This window comes from Leuciscus leuciscus, assembly GCF_965113295.1.
Source record: "Leuciscus leuciscus genome assembly, chromosome: 20".
In the NCBI taxonomy this organism is placed as follows: Eukaryota; Metazoa; Chordata; class Actinopteri; order Cypriniformes; family Leuciscidae; genus Leuciscus; species Leuciscus leuciscus.
The window spans coordinates 6,500,041-6,514,638 of NC_138744.1; the positions used below are offsets into that span (position 1 = coordinate 6,500,041).

The following is a 14,598-nucleotide window of genomic DNA, read 5'->3' on the forward strand; positions in this document are numbered from 1 at the left end:
ACCTCAAGTAATAAATGCATTTCAGAAGGTATTGATCTGTTATATATATGATATTTAATATATGTCAATTGCAACTAAGTCCATTTGGATTTCGCCCTGACACTGCTGTATCTTTCTCAGGTGGACCAGATGAATAAAATAGTGGAGGTGCTGGGGGTCCCGCCCAACCATATGCTGGATCAGGCCCCTAAAGCACGCAAGTACTTCGACAAGCTGTCCGACGGCCTGTGGACCGTCAAGAAAAACAAGGACATTAAGAAGGTACTTTATCCTTCGGCCTCTGTGAGTAAAACTCTGCTTCTACTTATCCTTCGCCCTCCTCCCAAAGACCACCCTTCCTTCCTCATCATCACCTGCTCCACACCGACGCACACCTTATCCTCAGGGAGAGGGGAAGAGAAAAAAGTTGGGCTAAAATGGAGGAGGGTGGAAAAAAAAAGGTTGGGGATGCAATTTAAGCAAGGCTAATGTGTGCTAGTGAACCTCCTCCTCTCTCCACTGACCCGCCTGTGCTTACAGAGTCACAAGGTCAATCTAAACCCCAACCTACAGCATCTGTTCTCCTTATCAGCATCATTGCCCTCATCATGATCATTTTCACAACCATCCTCATTCTGTCTCTGAATCGCCAGTTAGGAGCAGGCATGTCAGTAGCACTTGCAATACGATACACATCGACATATGTAAACTAAAAGGCCAAAAATATACAGCCACCCCTTTTTAAATATTATATACTACAGGATATAATGACAACTAAGAGGATTGGACCACCTGTTTATTAATGCAAATAGTTTTTAAGTTAAATGCTCATTAAGTACATGAGGTTGGGGTGTCCAGATACTTTTGGCCAAACAGTGTACACTACCATTTAAACATTTGGGGTCAGTACAATTTTCTTTTGGAAAGAATTTAATACTTTAATAATTCCACACTAAAGTGATAGTAAAGACTTTTACATTGTTACAAAAGATTTTAACTTCAAAAATGCTGTTTTTAACGTTCTATTCATCCTGAAAATATTACTATTATCACAAAAATATTAAGCAGCACAGCTGTTTTCTACATTGATAATAGTAAGAAACTGAGCACCAAATCAACATATTAGAATGATTTCAGAAAGATCACATGACACTGAAATCTGGAGTAATGATGCTGGAAATTCAGCTTTCCCAACACTTCAATAAATTACATTTTAAATTATATTAAAGTAGAAAATAGTTATTTTAAACTTTAATAACATTTTGCATTATTGTGGTATTTTATCCAATAAATGCAGCATTTGTGAGCATAGATTTCTTTCGAAAACATGAGAAAAATCATTCTGACCCCAAACATTTGAACAGTAGTGTAAATAAAATAGTAAGGCTTTACAATAAGATTCCATTTGTCCATTTTAATTTAATGCATCAGTTAATAAGATCTAAAAGGCCAAACATTTATTAGTCTTTGTCAATGCTAGTTAATAAAAATACAGTTCGCTATTCATTAATGTTAATTCTTAGTGCATTAACTCATTTTAACAAATGGAACCTGACTGTAAAGTGCTACTAAAATATCAGTTTAAAGATTTACAGTATAGATGCAATGCTGTAAGAAAATAATTTGTATAAATGACATTGGCAGAGCCCTACTTCTTAGCAGCTCTCAGTCTAGTCAACAACACACGTGGGTCACAGGTTAAGCGAGTGCAGCCAGTAGCTTGAATGACCCTGTTTCCAGTGAAGATAAGTGAAAGTAGCATCAGGTTAAGAATCTAGAAAGTGTGTGCGTGCGTACGTATGTGGCCGCAGATTAAGACGCAAAGCTGATAGCAGGTGGAGGGTAAAAGTCTGGATGAGGTCCTAATACAGTTTGTTTTACAGGATTAATGTCTGGCACTTACTGCCAACTCATCCAGAGACTCACCTCAAATGCTCCAGCATGCATTTTGTACGTCTGTGTGGACAATAACATTTGAAAGCTTTGCTTTGTTCTCTTTTACAATGTAGATGTTGGTTCATTTTAAATCTTTATTGTAGTATTTATGGACCAGGATACAGTGTATAATAGCACAGAATAGGTTCTGTGTCAAAGGTTCTCAAACTGTGTATATGACAGGGCTCAACAATAAGGGTTTTTTTAAGCAACATATTTGTCTCACAAATATTGTAATATTTCAGGAAATATAAGAAAGTAAGTTTACTACAAAAATACATTATTTAAAGTAAACTCATGCTTTTAATTTGCCGTAATAGCTGGAAATCATGTATCTTTATTGTAATTCCATGACCGGTATAAACACATTTAAATGACACACATTGATGGCATACGATGATTTATGGTTTTGTGTAGTTCTTTCAACTGAAATTCTTCCAAAAAGTCTCATTGTTGAACCCTGTATGACAGTTAGAGCTACTATGCAAATGTCATTATTCTCACAAAACCACAAACACATCTCATTTTCAGTCCCCTTCACCTGCATTGATTGATGATTTATTTGACTGATTAGTTTCCTATTAAAGTCAACATGAAATCAAAATGTTCTTTCCTATACATATTCCAAATATTAAAAATGTTTCCTAACCTATTTCAGCAATGTTTTAGGCTGCTGTTGTAGTCAGTCCTTTATAAAAAACTATTGTAATATAACCCAATAACTATTCACTCTATTCACTCAACTATTCTGAGTGTTTCACTCAGAAGTGGGTTACAAACGCCATTTCATGTTGACTTTATAGTATTTAATTAATATTATATAACAAGTTTATTCTTCTAACATTCTAACATAATATGTTCTTAGACTGATAGTTTATCAACCTTTGTTTTTAAATGATGACATTTCACCTGTTATCTGCACTTCACTAAATGCTACTTGTTTGTGCCTCGTTCTCTTCCCTTCCTCTGTGTTGATTCGTCACTCCAGGAATATAAACCACCTGCCACGCGACGACTGCACGAGATCCTGGGGGTGGAGACGGGAGGTCCAGGGGGGAGGCGAGCTGGAGAGCAGGGCCACGCGCCCTGCGACTACCTGAAGTTCAAGGACCTGATCCTGCGCATGCTGGACTACGATCCCAAGACGCGCATCACGCCCTTTTACGCGCTGCAGCACAACTTCTTTAAGAAGACGACGGATGAAGGCACCAACACCAGCAGCTCCACCTCCACCAGCCCTGCCATGGACCACAGCCACTCCACCTCCACCACTAGCTCCGTCTCTAGCTCCGGTAAGTGCGTGTAATGCCGCGGTCACACTAGACTTTGAGCATGCAAGATTTATACAGACTCTGGAACGGTTGCGGCGGCGGCTTTTTAAAAAAAAAACATAATATTATCATATAATACATCCAAAATGTAAGGGATCCAGATTGCGTTGGGGTCCAGATCACCCTTTTGGGGTTTATTTTGCGATAACAACCGGCTGGATATACATTATCCTACTTATAACATGGCTACTTGCCACATAAGTAAATAATTAGACATGAAATATTGATTTGAATTGAAATATTTAAGCTTATGCAAAGAAAAACAGGTCCCAGGTGAGGTAACCAGTTATAACAAGACATTTAAGGGATAATTTACAGTCGTATCAACAATATTAACATAGACCTACTATTAATACTGGCGGTGTAGTTTTACTGTAAATACAAATGATAACTGAGGCACGAGATGGCACCAACTGCGTTTGAATGAAACGAGAGAGAGAACGGGACCATGGTGTGACACAAGAGACATGAAAGAAGCGCCAGCTTCAGATTCCCAGATGAGCGGGTGCTATTGACGACAGTCGTAACCTCAGTGTGTTGTGACTGAGCAATCAGAATCAAGCATTTCAAAGAGCTGTGTAAACAGTGCTTTAGTGTAACAAGTACAAATATAACTCCAGTGTACTGGAATCCTGCATATTAAAAGTTTGTGTTCTTAAAATTCAGCTAAGAGGCAATAGCGTGATGTATTGATCTTTTACTATACGAATTCGTGGCAAACTTGAACTTTGCAACGCATTTGCATAAGACTGTGTTTCATCGTATGAATTCGATGGAATAAAAAGTGTAGTGTGACCGCCCTTAATACCTGTTACTTGGGGACAGTAAAACTAGAAAAGGACTCCTTTAACATGAGCTCTTTGTTGTTGCTCCCAACTCAGGTGGATCTAGCGGTTCTTCCAACGACAACCGAAACTACCGGTACAGTAACCGGTACTACAATAGTGCAGTCACTCACACAGACTACGAGATGCAGAGCCCACAAGTAAGTGATTGTTCTAGCGCACCACACAGCTCCTCTTTAAGATGCCGAAACGACTCGTCTTGATCCCCTCTGGTCGCTTCTTCTCCCTCCAGGCTCCGTCTCAGCAGCAGTTGCGCATCTGGCCAGGAGGAGACAGCAGCATGGGTCAGCTGTCCAACAGCGGCAGCGACTCCTCCTACCCGCAGCTGATGTTGCACAAGCCTGCAGCCACGCAGCACTCGCGCCACTTCCTGGGCAACATAGGGGGCATGATGGAGCCGCACCATCCCCACCCCATCTACGGCAGCCACCACAGCAACGGCAGACAGCTCCGGCAACAGCAGCAGCAGCAGAACCAGCCGCAGGGCCAGGCCTCGCAGGGCCAGCAGGGCCCAGCGCTGATGCCCGTCTCCTCCCCGCAGATGCAGGACAGCATCGAGCTCAGCCTCACCCACCACCACCACCTGGGTCAGTCTTCCATCATGCAGCCGCCCCCGTCGAGCTTGGACTCCAGTCAGTACGGCTCCTCCAACCTCCACCTGGGCCTCTCTGCCTTTCGGACTAGGACAGTCATGGCCCCCCAGCAGCCCCCTTCCGCTTCCCAGCAACAGTTGCCCCAGGCCCCAGCCTCCCAGGACAGCATGGTCGCTGCCTCCGGTTTGGGATACATCCCTCCGTGCTACGCCGGCAGCAACAACAATAACAACCCGCCGCAGGGAAGCGTCGGAGTGGGGGGGATGCTCACCGGGGGGCCTCCGCCCAGAGGAGTCGGGGGAGCTGGGGGGCGGCCGGACTCTGAGGAGTCCGCCATGATGGCAGTGTGCGGCAGCGGGAGTGGGAGCGGTCAGAGTGCAGCCAACTCTTGATAAATCTTGAACAAATTCCAAAAGCCATACGAAAATTTTAACGACAACATAACAGTGACAAAAAGCGCCACACGTACACACACGACACATTACACGTAGTAAGCGTACAACACACACACATACACGCGCGCGGCCACACGTAACAGAATCGCAGAGAAAAACTTGTGAAATATCAGACAGTTGATTTTGTTTTTTCGTTTCGTTGTTTTGGTTTTGCATGGGGAGAAGGTCAAGGGAGGGATTTGAAACTGTTTTTATCGTTATTTTTCTGTTTGTTTGTTTTTCTTTAATTGAAGGAGAAGAGCAGCGAGCGAAGCAGTCGCAACAGAAGGTTTCAGAATGTTTGTTATTTGATTTTATGTGATTTCAGGACAGGTTTGCAGCGAGAGATTTTTATTTGCCGTTTTTTTGGGGGGCGAGGAAAGGAGAGTTTTGTGTTGAAAAAAAATTGAATGTTTTTGTCAAGACGACAGCAGCGGGAGAGAGAGTACCTTATGGGTTTTTTTTGTATTATTTTTTGGTTTGTTTTTTTTCTGAGGTTTTGCCGTAATTGTACATTTTTAATTTATTAAGAATCACTACATAGGGAGCGGGAGAAGGGGTTAGAAAGAGGTCTAAATTGAGAGGTGGGTATTTTTGGGGTTTATTTATTCAATGTTTTATTTATACAGTTGTTTTATTTGGGCTCAGACAGATGATACTTATGCTTAGAAAACAAACTGGGTTTGAGTTTTTTTTTTTTTTTTTTGGCTTCATTTTGTTGTTTTTGGTTGCTTTTTTTCTAGTTGAGCATAACCCACACACAAACAAACACACACACACACACACACACAAGACATACACTCACATTTTTGTTACTTTTTTTTAATGTTTCCAGTCTTTATCTCGCTTGACACACTGGCTTATATATCTCAAACTATGAAACAAATCCTACGAATGAAATAAAGCAAATGACAGAAACTGTTTTTAGTCGCCACACAGTGAGAAACACCAACTAACAACTAGAGGAGGAGGCTGAATCATGAGCCGCTTTCACGAGGAGAGGGGGAACGTAACTCGACTTCACATAAAGGAGGAAGTGATACAGGAAAGTCTTGAAAAACATCAAAACATTTTGCCAGAAGGAAAACCAAAATGCTTCCCTGTTGTTCGTTTCAAAAAATAGTCTGCCTTCTTCTTCTTCTTCACCATCTCACTAGACTCTCTCTCTCTCTCTCACCCCTCTCTTACTTTGGTTTCTGTCTCTTTCTCTCTTTTTTTCTAACCCTCTTTGTTTTGGACAGAAAACTGAAAGCGTTAACACATTTGTATTAACTCTGGATATGCTAAGCCAAATCTTGCTGTAGCTCTCTCTCTCTCTCTTTTCTCTCTTTTTATTTTCTTGCTTACCCCATGTTTCTGTTGGAAGGAAGAGTCTGGGGCGAGATTTAGCAGGAGGGCGGAATACTTCGGTATGAAGGGACACTGTCACGCCCTCCTGACTGCAGCCCCTCCCACTCTGACTTCATTTCCTGCCTCTCATTTTGCTTTCTCTTGTCTTTATTCTCCCCCTCCTCCCCTTCCTCCTTCACAACACTCTGTGAGTGCTGTTTGCCATCAAGTCAAAAAAGTGAACTACTTCTCTCTCGGCTGCTATCTCCACTCTCAACCATGTTCGGATTGCTGCTAAAGAAAACAGACAGATAAATAAATAAATAAATGAATAAATAAATAAATAAATAAAAATGAGAACTTTTTAACCCTCCTGCTTCAGAAAAATGAAAAATAAACCACTGCATCTCATGTATTTATTACTATTTAACAAGGAAAAAAGAAAAAAAAGAAAAATCTGTTTTCTGCTGTTTTTTTTGTTTGCTTTCTTTCTTGGTACAGGTTAAAGCTTGACATTTATATTATGTAACGGAAACATGGTATTAAACAAGTGCCTCGATTTATTGGTCAGCCACTGGACGGAATTGAACAGAAGAGGATTATAGGAGTTTGATCAAGGTTTATTATATGTATAGCTAAAATTCAAGCCTCATGCAACTGTGTAGAAATCCATGACAATTCAAACATCATGTGAGAACTTCATATTGGATGCGAGCCTCATTCAGTATGACTGACCAATACCATATATTTAATTAACTGATGACATCTTCATCCATTGTAATCTGTGTACATAGCATCCATGCATCATCCAGTTAACGTTAAAGCAATGTTAGGGTGAAATGTCATTTTCAAGGTTAATTCTAGTGACTGGGATTCGAACCTGCAACCTTTGAGGCATCAGGACCTGCAAACTACCTTATTCTGCTCAGATCAGTGATGATGACTGCTGTCCTTTATGTTCTTAATAACCAGTTAAAACTTGTAATTGGCCTCACTGGCTTCTTTACTTTGTCATTTTTTTCCAACATCATCCTTCATGAGAACATAATGTCTGAAGTATTATGATATCATCAGTTTTGGTTTCTTTATTAAAGAGAGAGTTGCCTCTGTAGGTCCTCTAATCTTGTTATGTTTAGCAGACGTTGGTCACCATATAAATGTCACACTCACCATGCACTGTCAGAAACGTGTCTGAGCACTGATAAACTTTGAAAAATGCAGATGTTTCTGAGCTGCTTATAACACAACTACAGATTTGTGTGTGTACTCTGTCATTATTGAAGAGTATAGGAGATACAGCTTATCTATGGAGGGGTTAACGGGGGACGGTATCCAGAACAAATTGTTGCTCTGTCGCCTCTCAATAAAACCCTCACATAAACCAAAACTTCTGTTGAAGTGGAGGAGCATCTAAAGGAGGGGGACAAAATCAAACAATTTAATTGAGAACACATACGTTAAGATGTTTATACTGGTTTGGTTTAGGTATAATACCTTAAGCCTCAAGCTGGCTGATAACATTTTTAATGTGTATAGGCCTACTACAAATCAGAAGTAACTGGAAGTGCTACCTTTACTTTTATGAAGCACTGGAATGAATTAGTCTAGATTAAGTGCTCATGGTAAGACATTTCCTAAAAGTAGACAAGTCTATTGCACAGTAAGAGTCATGGTGTAAGGATTAAAACTAGCTTGTACTTGAGGCCAGTCAAAAAGTGCTACTTAGCATTGAATTCGTCTTTCTACAAAAACAATAGTTTCCACACCCGTATTTGCAGTAGTTTTGGATCTTAAGTATATGCTTCTAATTAAGCATAAGTTACAAACCACATTTTTGTGTTGAAATGTAAAAGCAAACTTGCATGCGATAGCCCTATAACTGAATATATATATATATATATATATATATATATATATATATATTATAAATGAAATTTGCGGATTTGTTGCACGCGGCAAATTAGACCAAAATACTAACTGCGCATTCTCGTCAATTCGACAAAAGTGCTATGAATGATTCTTTTGCGAATCGGACTGATTCGGTGCGAGTGATTCTCGAGTCACCAACTCAATGAACAATGAGCTGCATATTTCAAACGAGTCAAATTCGTAATGAGCAAAGAACCGAAGTGTGAGGTAAGTTTAATAAACGATTAGCAAGGATGTAACAAGTAAAAAAAATAACAAACCGCATAAGAAATAAACTTGGCTAACTAGAATATAACTGAATAGAAAAATAATAGGTACAACAGCTAAAAGATGTAACGTTAAATTGATTTCCGTACTGTTATATACAAAATTATTAGGCTATATGTAGGCTAATACTAAATCATGGTAGGTAGGCCTACCCATAATTACAATAAAGATTTTTTTTATAAATCTTAATAAACGTCATATGTGCTTAAATAAAGGATTCAATGGTACTTGCGTGAATTACGTGATGACTTTTTTTTTTTTTACGGGCTCATTGAAACTTCAAAAAACGATTCATGACTAAATGGTTAATTAGCCCTCACGTCATCAATCAACAGGTGGCTACGGGACGCGACTAGCGTTCTTCTCAGCGGCGTTTTGTTTATTTCCTTTGTGTCACATTTAGGAGTCAATGGCTATCATGGAGCGCATGAGTTTGTGTTTTTGTTGTTCTTTGTATTTTCTTGGCATAATGTGCATCGTCAAAGCTTACAATCATGGGACCAGGGGTCACCTATATAGCAACGTCGTATCCACGGAGCAGAAAGTCCTTGCCATGCAACCCATGTCAGGCGCTGTCAGGCCGTGGACAGAGAGCGAGTTTATGAAGAAGCCTCCGGTTATACGACCATATCACGTTTTCCCAATGTTCCAACATGTTCCAGTTCCTCTTGTTGACATGGATCTGTTCAGGCCTGTCTCCGGGAGACGACACTTACCAAACCTTTTGACTAGTCTTCTAATTCCTCAAGTGAACCCTCAGTTTGCCCAAGTGTCTCCCGTGCGTAATGCTCGTGGCGTAGAGGTTTGGTGTGGTTACAGTAAGATCTCGGTGCGCATGAATGAGAATCTACTGGGCTTCAGAAGTTCACCGTCTTTGTTTCACCTGGGAACATGTCCTGTCTCACGCTCCGACAAGGATTTCTTATATTTCCATTACGACCTCAATGACTGCGATAGCTCTTTAACGGTAAGTATAGTTGTACGATAAATAAACCTAATATTAAAGGTCCGCTTTTGTCAGAGGTTTCTATATAAACTGTAAAAAAAATTTGCTGCCTTAAATTAAGGACAATCAACTTGGATGTTTAAGTCATTTCAACTTAAATTGCATTTTAACTGACTAAAAGAAAATTAGTGGAATCATGTATAACGTGTAAAAAAAAATTGCTTCTTATTCTGAGTTAAAGTGTTGTCATAACTTATTGATCATATAATTTTTTCGTTTCTTAATATTTAACAGCACAAATATAGGGAGCAAAATATATAGCAATGTGCTATATATAGCAAATATATATATTTGTGCTGTTAAATATTCATAAATGTGTGCAAAATATTATCAGTAAAATATTTACTTAAAAGGCTTGTATCTTTTTTCAACACGCTATTAGACTACTGTGTAAATCTGAAAACATATAGCATACAATGGTCAATTGTTTAAAAGTGTCAAGATATTTGTGATTAATCACTAATCCAAACTAGAACACATTTAGATATGGTAATGTCAAATTCCCATAATAATCTTAAAAGTTTGCATATGTGTTTTTTGTTGTTGTTGTTGAGTAGGCCTATCTTATTTGTGACATCAGGCTCTAATGGCTCATATTATGATATAGGAGAATATTAAACCTTACTCGAGAATCTAAAGAATTTATTCAGAGGCCCAAACTGAGCAAAATTATGCAATTTTGTGCAGTTGCTGGTGTTTGTATGGCCCAAAAGTTAAATTAAATTCTGATGGGCTGTAATGTAATTGCAAAATAAAAATAAAAATAAACTATCAATTACACAACAGAAGGCATGTAGTAGAATGTGTACATTTTATATATTATAATATTTAATTCGTTTTATTTAAGATTATAGAGTTATTTTGATTAAAGATTATGAGGGCACATGAATTAAAAATAAAAAGTAATGATGTGCATGGATAATTTATAATAAATACTGCAATATTCCTTAAATAATAATTAATAATCTTGATTTTGGCTACCATATTACAATGTGTTTTTTTTTTACTTTTATTACAAACTCTCGTGGAGACCCATATTACAATGTTTGATCCTCCTCAGATGACGAACGGCCAGATCATGTATTCTAACTCGTTGCACTATACACCAGAGCCTCAAGGGACGGTCATCCGAGCGGTGCCCCTCACCCTAAACATCCAGTGCTTGTACAATAGGTAAACCATGAATCTGAACAGGTTTCCGGAGTTGGAAATGAAATTCACCTCATCTTTTGCTTTCTCCAATTTCTAGATTTCATTATTCCTACAAAATAGGCTTCCTGCCTGTGCCGAGGGAGCGCATGTTTCACAAGATTTTTGAACGAAGGGCCAAGTTTAGTATTTCTGTGTGTAATGGTAAGCTTTTCCTCTCCTTCTATATAATTCCATGTTTTGTTTGACCTCTTAATGTGATGTTGGTGCCCATCGGTCTATTAAACTGTGTGAACTCCAGAACGCTGGGAAAGACTTGAAGAACATGTGAGTTTTGTGCTTGGGGAGCCCATGTATTTTGAGGTCAGTGCTGCTCATTTGTCCAAAGACGAAAGGATTTTTGTTGACTCCTGCTATGCAACAGCATCCAAAGACCCAAACTCCACTCCACAACACAGTGTTATTCATAATTATGGGTAAGCTGTTTGATACATTCTGCTTTTATTTAACATAAAGACACTTTCAGCGTGGAGAAATAAATAAATAAATAAACACCAAACCTCAATTTCAGGTGTATGGAGGACAGCAGAAGACAAGGAAGTCGCTCTCGCTTTTTCCAAAGACAGTCAAAGATTATAAGGTTCTCAGTTGATGCCTTTTTACTCCCCCAAGTTACTGGCACGGTAATGTTTTCATTCTTAAATGGGTTATATATATGTATAATATATTGGAGACCGGGGCTAGTTGTCTCACTTTTAACTCCAGAGATTATTTGTAGGGTGGGGTTTTGATATTGGGTTTATTCATAGTTCCACACCTTGAAGTTTTAGCTGCAGATAACTTGTGGAATATTGATTGTGGGAATTAACCTATGACCTATGGGTCATTTTGTCACACTATGTGGACTGGAGCAAGCTGTCTTTAAAGGAAACCCGCTGTTAATTGACATTAATTTGATGATAATCAGGTCCAGAATATGTATCTAAAATAAAAAGCCATCTCCCATAACAAATCAGGATATTTGATGGCCTTTTCATCAAAATATAAACAGTTAAATATGATCAATCAAATTGCCATTTGTTATTGCTGAAATATGAAACAGCAAAAATTGAAAAGTTAATGATTAAAATGATCAAACCCATGAACTGGCTGAGAGAATTTTTTTTATTGTATTGAAATGACAGCATATAAAACGTATGTGACAACTTGCCCCTGCCTGATACGTCATGTATATGTCAATCTGTCTGTCATGTAATTTTTACAGCACTTTTACCTGCATTGCACAATATCGGTTCACGAAGCCACAAGCGCAACAGCAAAATCCTGTACCTATAACAATGCAGAGAGAAGGTGAATAATTGTATTTCACATGTGTGCAACATGCTGTGTAAATGCAGAGAAGCAAGATTCTTATCTTGTACCAACAGGTGGGACGAACTCACCACTGATGCATCCGTTTGTGCATGTTGTGATTCAACTTGTGAATTTGAAGCAACTTGTAAGTAGAAGGCTTCAGAGACGATCATAACTTGAAATAAAAAAACTATACATCAATGTTTTGTTCTTGCTTTCACCAACAGCTTCTTTGCCCCGTACAACACAATCTCTGATAACAAGTCTACCCTGGATTATGGACAAGAACAAACAATCGTTAATCGAAGGAAAAGGATTGTTCGGTGTTCAGAAGGACAAAGAGGAGGTGAAGTTCAAGAGCGCAAAAGGAATCGGTGAAGAGGAAGATGATCGTTACACTGTGGAGATTGTGACTGATAATGAAAAACAAATGAAAGGATTAAAGGATGAGGGTGATCATTCTGGAAAAGTGATGTCTGTTGGGGAACAGATGGATAGTGTTGTAGAGCTCGAGGAGGATGCTGGGAGACTCAAGAGCGCAGAAGGGATCAGTAAAGAGAAAGAAGATGGTTATACAGTGGAGACTGAAAAACAAATGAAAGCAAAAGAGAATAAAAAGATGCCCATGAAAGACTTGGATGAGGATGTAGAAGTAATTGTTGGGACAGAGGAAACAGCTGCTATAAAGGATGAGGAGAGCGATCGTTCTGGAAAAGTGATGTCTGTTGGGGAACAGATGGATAGTGTTGTAGAGCTCGAGGAGGATGCTGGGAGACTCAAGAGCGCAGAAGGAATCAGTAAAGAGAAAGAAGATGGTTCTACAGTGGATACTGAAAAACAAATGGAAGCAAAAGAAGAAAATAAAAAGATGCCCATGAAAAAGTTAGATGAGGATGTAGAAGTAATTGTTCAGACAGAGGAAACAACTGCTATAAAGGATGAGGAGAGCGATCGTTCTGGAAAAGTGATGTCTGTTGGGGAACAGATGGATAGTGTTGTAAAGCTCGGCGAGGATGCTGGGAGTCTCAAGAGCACCGAGCTTTTGGAAGATGTTAATGATGACAAAGGGTCCAGCAAGAGTGGACTAAATGAACTGACTGACATTACCAGAGAACAACTGTCCAAATATAAAATAAAGCCTGAAGTTTTTGAGAAGAGCTTGCCGGTACGAACCACAGTACCCTCATACATGGCGATGGATGAAGAGTTATTTTTAAATGCCAAACAAGAACCAATGGAGTGGAATAAAGATGAATATTAATCTACCCAGTGAGCGAGAAATGGGGGACTGACGTTTGAGATCGTTCCAGGGTCTCAAAGGTATGACGCTTTAATTAATTTAATCTGAATTTAGCTGCACTTTATAAGAGTTTTTTATTTTATTTTATTTATTTATTTATTTATTTATTTGTGTTTTAGGATCCTTGATGGACTTTTTTGGAGTTGCATCTGTGGGGCAAAAGATCTTGGCATCTTTTCGTAAAGTCAGTGTTTTGGTCATGGATTCAACTGAATTCAGGAATGTGCATAATATGATGACATCCGGGTGTTTTTCATGCATATGGATGCTTCATTGTACAGTACCGACATCCACTGTAATGTCATCGGAATATTAAAACACTTTTGATTGATCATTCGTTTTTCTTCTCTGAACGTATGTCCTGTGACCTTTTTGATGCCTCTCATTAAATGAACAATTTATTCTTAAGGGGAATATCTCACAGTTCATATTTTATCCCAAAATCAAAAGAAAAATGCTTTAAATGAATTTAAGCTTATTTTTAAGACCAATAAGATTTTTTTTTGTGCATTTGTCTTTATTTTACATAAAGTTTTAGTCAGCATAGTATTGTTTGTTGTACTGAATTTGAAGCTGATTTTGATATTAAAAAGGTATTAGTAAATGTTGAGATTAACTAAGATTAATAAATGCTGTAGAAGTATTTTTCATTGTTAGTTCATGTTAACTGTAGTTTACTAATGTTTTACAAATGAAAACTTTATTGTAAAGCGTGACCGAGAATTTTTTTGGTTTTCAAAAGTTTTCAATGGTCCTAAAATGGGCTTAATTTGCTTTATGCAAAATACAAAGTATATATTCAAATATAAATAATATAACCTAAATCATTCATAAGCAACTCTACCTTACATTTGGAATTAAACTAAATACTTCTTAGGAGGAATATGCAACGGCATCATAAAGTAAAAATCGGCTGGGAAAATTTAACAAGTTTCATGCAACTGACAACAAGACAGCATCTGAAAAGTTTTGGAGCTGTTTTATATGATTCATTTTATATTGTTCCTGGTGATATCAGTTGTAACTTGAGGAGGGCTGTCAGTGTCAGATCCTCCACCTATGGCCGTAAACCACATAAACTCTCTAGAAAATCAGAGATTAGACATGGTCTGAATGAATTTTCTGAACAATAGACATATTTAAGAATA

General features: G+C 38.5%; 2 protein-coding genes across 4 annotated transcripts in view; both read left to right on the forward strand.

Annotated features, from left to right (window-relative positions):
• dyrk1b (dual-specificity tyrosine-(Y)-phosphorylation regulated kinase 1B) overlaps window positions 1-7,557 on the forward strand; it is a 42,479-nt gene extending 34,922 nt beyond the window's left edge. For 2 of the 3 annotated variants that reach the window (XM_082148880.1, XM_082148878.1), the window contains exons 8-11: window positions 121-282; window positions 2,903-3,206; window positions 4,127-4,230; window positions 4,323-7,557. In XM_082148880.1, coding sequence (XP_082005006.1) covers window positions 121-282; window positions 2,903-3,206; window positions 4,127-4,230; window positions 4,323-5,075 — 1,323 coding nt within the window. In that variant the 3' untranslated portion in view covers window positions 5,076-7,557. The remainder of the gene's footprint in view (window positions 1-120; window positions 283-2,902; window positions 3,207-4,126; window positions 4,231-4,322) is intronic. The other variant, XM_082148879.1, reaches the window with a different exon arrangement.
• A 1,394-nt stretch (window positions 7,558-8,951) lies between these two features.
• Window positions 8,952-13,781, forward strand: zp3d.1 (zona pellucida glycoprotein 3d tandem duplicate 1). The gene is made up of 9 exons (XM_082150044.1): window positions 8,952-9,609; window positions 10,709-10,821; window positions 10,898-11,001; window positions 11,099-11,273; window positions 11,369-11,480; window positions 12,062-12,147; window positions 12,225-12,295; window positions 12,378-13,470; window positions 13,570-13,781. Exons 1-8 carry the CDS (start codon window positions 9,052-9,054, stop codon window positions 13,409-13,411), a joined length of 2,253 nt encoding a protein of 750 aa, XP_082006170.1. The 5' UTR covers window positions 8,952-9,051; the 3' UTR covers window positions 13,412-13,470; window positions 13,570-13,781.
• Window positions 13,782-14,598: the final 817 nt, after the last annotated feature.

Coding starts and splice junctions, on each gene's coding strand:
- zp3d.1 (XM_082150044.1), top strand. CDS start 9,052: ATGGCTATCATGGAGCGCATGAGTTTGTGTTTTTGTTGTTCTTTGTAT. Junction 10,822..10,897: donor ATCCAGTGCTTGTACAATAG/GTAAACCATGAA, acceptor TCCAATTTCTAG/ATTTCATTATTCCTACAAAA. Junction 11,274..11,368: donor AGTGTTATTCATAATTATGG/GTAAGCTGTTTG, acceptor CCTCAATTTCAG/GTGTATGGAGGACAGCAGAA.